Here is a 5,712-nt window from a genome sequence, read left to right as displayed (position 1 = left end):
AGACTGCCACATTTTGAGTTCTGCACTGTAACTGTCTTTGAAAGTAGGATGGAAAGAATTGAATTGAAAGTTAAAAAACTCAACAATTAGAAAGTGACATTACTGGAGCTTACTTAATGATCCTGTGGTAGACAAACACTTCTTTCAACTTGATTTGTTTCAAAAAAGTAGATGTCGCACTCGTAGTCATTGACCATGAATTTGTACCAGGTGAAAGAGTACGGGGACTATAACTGCCGGAACCTTGCAGGCAGCAGTGCTGTGATGTCATAGACCTTTGAGAGAAACTTCTAAAGTGAGATTTAGTTCTAACAGAGACTAAACAAGAAAGATAATAATTAAGGTGGGATCCAACAAGAATGTAGTATAGAGTGTAATGATTTATGAATTGCTTTTTTCTAAGCAACTCAGTAGAACAACCCTTAATGAAGGAAGGCAAAGATTTAAACACCTGGTACATTTGTGATTCTAAATGATAAATTACTTGATTAATAAATTTGAGTTCATCATCTTAAAAATGGAAGAAAGTAATGATCCTGATCAGTCTATCTCAGTAGGGAGGCAAGAAATTCGAAAGAGAAGACAACCCAGCGAACCGATGGTAGACAAATCCCAGCAGACTGAAGTGACCGAGAAAAAGAAACACCAGTCTATATCACAACCGACTGTCCCCAAAGCTACCATTAGTATTGTTAATATTCCTGAAAACAATAGCAACTACTCTGACAAAAAATATGAGCCTTTTCGAGTATCTTCTCAACTTCAGCAAACTTGGAGAAAGAGAAAGCATGGACAGGAAATGACTGATAAATCTCTCCAGACAGATACCTCTGCAAAAGAGAAAAAAGAAGTCAAGTCATGTGATGAACCAGTGGGGCCTGAAGAAAAGCCAGCTGGTATTGGAGAAGCAGGTCCTGAATTGCCTGAGAGTGTTCAGGGAGTAGAAATTACATCAAACTTATATTCAGTTCAATTAAAAATAGACAGATCTCAGCAGACCAATTGTACGGGGGACTGGTCTATGATGAACTGTCCCCAAGCAGAAAAAGTGGACAAGGAACAGCAGACATACATTAGTGAAAAAGATATAGTGATTATTTCCAGGGCTGGTAGTTCTTTTACAAAGTCAAAGGAAGGTGTACAGAGATATCAATCCTCAGGAAAGATTTTTGTTAGTGAACATACTGAATTTCAACCCACAACAAGTAGCCATGAAGAAATTAGGCAAAAAAATATCAGCAGAGATTCATTTACTCAGGAAATCCCAAAAGATACTCCATTAATTTTAGAAGATGGCTCTAAGCAAGAAGTTTTGATTGTTAAAAAAGATGCTTCTGTTGAAATAGAGCCTCTACCAACAGAAAAAGTCCTTGCTGAAGGACAGGCTTTACCAGCTGAAGAGACCACAGCTGAAGTAGAGCCCAGAGTTGTTGAGGAGACCCCTATTGAAGTACAGTCTGCAATTGAAGAGACCCTCACATTTGACACAGCTGGTACAACTGCAGAGGCCTCTGGTGCAGTATCCCCTTCTCTAGTTGAAGAGCCTCTTTCTGTAGAGCCTCTGGTTAAAATTCAGCCTCCAATGGTGGAAGAGGCTCTTTCAGAAGATCCTTTTGGTCAAGAAGAGTCCTTACCAGCTAAGGTGGCTCCTTCAGAGGAGCTTCCTACTGGAATTCAACTTCCACTAGCAGAAGAGACTCCTTTTGAAGTTCAGCCTACAGTAACTAAAGATGAGTCTGGTGAAGCTCCAGCTAAAGTAGAGTCTGCAGAAAAGGCCCCTGCTGAAGTTCAGCCTCCATCAGCTGAAGAGGCTCCTACAGAAGTGATCCTAGAACCTGGGCTTCTAACAACTACGGAAACCCCTAAAGAAAAGGCCCCTGCTGAAGTTCAGTCTCTAACAACTCAGGAGTCTCCTGTAGAAGAGCCCTCTCCCAAAGTTGAGCCTCTAATAGCTGAGGAAGGCTCTGCAGAAGAGTTCTTGGTAGCAGTTCAGCCCCCACCAACTGAGGTAGCCCCTGTTGAAATTCAGTCTCCATCATTTGGGGAATCTCCTATAGAAGAGGCCCCTGCTGAAACTCAGCCTCCACTAGCTAATGAAGTCCCTGCAGAAGAGGCCCCCACTGAAGTTCAATCTCCATCCCTTGAGGAAGAGGTCCTGGTTCCAGTTCAGCCTCCACCAGCTGAGACTGAAGGACAGGATTTACCAGCTGAAGAGGCCACAGCTGAAGTAGAGCCCAGACCTGTTGAGGAGACCCCTATTGAAATACAGCCTACAATTGAAGAGACCGTCACATTTGACACAACTACTACAACTGCAGAGGCTGAGAAGGACTCTCCAGAAGAAGTCCTGTCTCAAATTCAGTCTCCACCAGATGAGGGGGCCTTTCCAGAAGAGGTCCTGTCTGAAGTTAAGTCTCCACCAGCTGAGGTGGCCTCTCCAGAAGAGGTCCTGGATCAGATTCAGTCTCCACCAGCTGAGGTGGCCTCTCCAGAAAAGGTCCTCACTCAAATACAGTCTCCACCAGATAAGGAGGCCTTTCAAGAAGAGCTCCTGTCTGAGGTTCAGTCTCTACTAGCTGAGGAGGCCTCTCTAGAAGAGGTCCTGGCTCTAGTTCACTCTCCACCACCTGAGGTAGCCTCTCCAAAAGAGGTCCTGGCTCAAATTCAGTCACCATCAGCTGAGAAGGTCTCTCCAGAAGAGGTCCAGTCTGAAGTTCAGTCTCTATTACCTGAGGAGGCCTCTCTAGAAGAGGCCCTAGCTTTAGTTCAGTCTCCACCAGCTGAGGTGGCCTCTCCAGAAGAGGTTCTGGCTCAAATTCAGTCTCCACCAGATGAGGAGGCTTCTCCAGAGGAGGTTCCTCCTAAAGTTCAGTCTCCACCAGATGAGGAGGCCTCTCCAGAGGAGGTTCCTCCTAAAGTTCAGTCTCCACCAGATGAGGAGGCCTCTCCAGAGGAGGTTTCTCCTAAAGTTCAATCTCCACCAGATGAGGAGGCCTCTCCAGAGGAGTTTCCTCCTAAAGTTCAGTCTCCACCAGATGAGAGGGCTCCTATAGAAGAGAAGTTAGATGAGGCTCTGTTTCCAGAAGGTCCAGAAATTACTAGGATAGACTTCGTTTCTGAATCTCTGTCTCTACTAAATGAGGAGTTCTTTACAGAAAAGGCCCTGGCTGAAGTTCAGTCTGTATCAGCTAAGGGAGTCCCTGCAGAAGATGCACCTGTTGACAATCATCTTTCACCAATTTATGTGGTTCCTATTGAAGAGTTTCCTGTACAAGAGATGCCTGCTGAAGTTTCACCTCCCCCATCTGAACAAACCCCTGCAAATGAGGCTGTACTGGAGAATGTCTCTCCTGAACTTCAGTCCCCCCAGGTAGCAGGTGTCTCAGAATCAGTTGTTTTAGAAGATGATAAAAAATTTGAAGAAGGGGTTCCTGTTCCAGAAGATTTGTCTACTGGCAAGGAGGAACAGGTTTCCATTACTGAATAAAATATTTTAAAGATAGAATTAAAAGACCTCTCGTGAGTTGTAGACAGGTCCTAACTCAGTTCTCAGTCAAAAGCTAGGGAGTTCTGGAAGTAATTTCTTTAGAAAAGGGTAGTCATCTGAAAGAAATTCTGTGAATATGGTAAATGAAAGGGAAACCCCAGAGTAAGAATGCAGGTTAGAAAAGAAACAATAAAAATGGTAGCAATTTAAAATTTTTTGTGTTTCATTCAAATCTATAGCATGTAAAATAACTATTTTGAAAAGAAGTAAGTTTATGATTGAACTCTAACTTACAATCTCCTTTCTATAGTAAACCCTGTTGACAGAGCTGTCTACTCTGAAGCCATATTTTCTTTTCTCTGCCTTCTCTTCTCATGTAGCTTCTAGTGGAAATGATGCTATCCTTTTTGCAGATGTCATCTACTTTAAGTTTCTTGGATTTTATTTACATAGCTAAACCTACATGCTGTTCTCTTCTCCTTGTTACAATCCAGCATATCTCTTGTTATCCTTTCTTTCCATTCCTTCTGAGACAAGCATCACTCTCCTGGTTTCAGTCTAAGTGTTCCTCTCTACCTTCTTTTCATATTTTACATTTCAGTGTCTGGAGAGGAAAACTTATTTCCTTTGTGAAAAGCTTCGTTTCAACAAATTGAAAATGGTCACAGAGAAAGTACTTTTTAAATGTATGAAAGTATAAAGAAAAATATACTTACATGGCCTTGAGGACACATTCCCATTTAGGTTATAATTTCATTTCAACTGAGAATGTAATGTAATGAGTCCTTTGGAAGCTTGTTTTCCCTTTTTTTTTTGTACTCTGAACTTTGGATGAAGAGAAAATTGGAATAAAATTGACTTCTGATAGTATAAGTTATTGAAGTTTTTAAAAAGACAATCAAAACTGCATAATAGTATAAGTATTCTAAGATTCCTGTCATTAAAGAACTAGGTTTCTGTGATTGTTATAATTTTGGGAAAATAGTTTTGTATGGCTGCAAATCAGTTGCAATGTGCTGAAATGTTAAGATGATTCTCTTATTTTTTTTTTAACTGTCAGTTTATTTACCCTTTAGTGAAAACTCTAGACTGAGGATTCCAAACCTGATGAAGCTTTGATGTCCTATAATTGTTGTATTTTTATCACATTCTGAATTGTTAAGAATGCATGGTATTTTTAAGTGAAATTTTGTGAATTTTGTAAAAATCATTGCAAGCATGCACTTTTTTACTTGCACCATGTTTGAGACTGAAAAAAATAACTTGGCACTATGCACAATGAGGGTCACTTTTTTGACATTTCCAGAATTTTTTTTTCCATTTTGTGCTTTCCAAGATACTCATATTCAGTTAAAGTTGTTTTCCTAAATTAGAAAGTTTTTTTGTTTTAGATTTTCTCTTTTGTCTTGTTTTGTTGTTAAATTCAGAAGCCATGTGAGAATTCAGAAAGAGAATATGTTCAATTAAAGATGGACTTTTTCAATTAACATTAGAGAACTCCCCCCACCAAACAATTTTTTAATTTATACAATAAATATGTACACATGTGAAGGTCAGACAAACATCCTCACTTCATTTAAATAATTATTTTCAAGGTTTTTATTGGTACATAATCATTATACAGAACATTGGCTTCATTATGACATATTCATATATTTACATTACTATTTGTTCAGATTGATTGCTGAGCACTTCCACTTACCTTTCCCTCTTCCCTCCCTCTGATCCCCTTCTATCATCCTGTTCTTCCATCCATTTTCAAGAGATTCCCTTTTTCTCTCTAGCTTCCACATAGGAGAGAAAACAAGCAATCCTTGACTTTCTGATCTGGCTCGTTTCACTTAACATGTTCTCCAGGTCCATCCATTGGACATAATTTCATTCATTGTGACCAACTAAAACTCCATTGTGTATATACCACATTTTCTTTATCCATTTGTCTGTTGACACACATGTATGCTCGTTCCATTACTTGGCTATTTGAATTGTGCTTAAAATTTGGATGTTAGCTGGAGTTGAGGTACAGTTTATGATGTAGTCTAATTGGGTACAAATTAGTACATCAATAGTAAATATGCATATCTGGGGAATTCCAGAGGCCAAATTAAAACTGCTAAAAGTTTAAGTTACATCAGGGTATCAGGGAAAAATTAGGGAAGGAGACATTGGTTTGAATTTTGTTTTTTTCATGGACATGGACACATGGGTTTATTTTTAGACTCTTA

General features: G+C 39.8%; 1 protein-coding gene across 1 annotated transcript; it reads left to right on the top strand.

The window, feature by feature from the left end:
• Positions 1–517: 517 nt before the first annotated feature.
• Fscb (fibrous sheath CABYR binding protein) lies at positions 518–3,487 on the top strand. The gene is made up of 2 exons (XM_047539390.1): positions 518–2,632; positions 2,684–3,487. Exons 1-2 carry the CDS (start codon positions 518–520, stop codon positions 3,485–3,487), a joined length of 2,919 nt encoding a protein of 972 aa, XP_047395346.1.
• Positions 3,488–5,712: the final 2,225 nt, after the last annotated feature.

This window comes from Sciurus carolinensis, chromosome 2, assembly GCF_902686445.1.
Source record: "Sciurus carolinensis chromosome 2, mSciCar1.2, whole genome shotgun sequence".
NCBI lineage: Eukaryota > Metazoa > Chordata > Mammalia > Rodentia > Sciuridae > Sciurus > Sciurus carolinensis.
Note: the sequence above shows the minus strand (reverse complement) of the source record. Positions and strands in the feature narration are given on the sequence as shown.

What these genes read in the sequence shown, in the direction of transcription:
- Fscb (XM_047539390.1), top strand. Translation starts at nt 518, where the DNA reads ATGGAAGAAAGTAATGATCCTGATCAGTCTATCTCAGTAGGGAGGCAA. An exon ending in TTCACTCTCCACCACCTGAG is followed by an intron (nt 2,633 to 2,683) that starts GTAGCCTCTCCA and finishes CCATCAGCTGAG; the next exon opens with AAGGTCTCTCCAGAAGAGGT.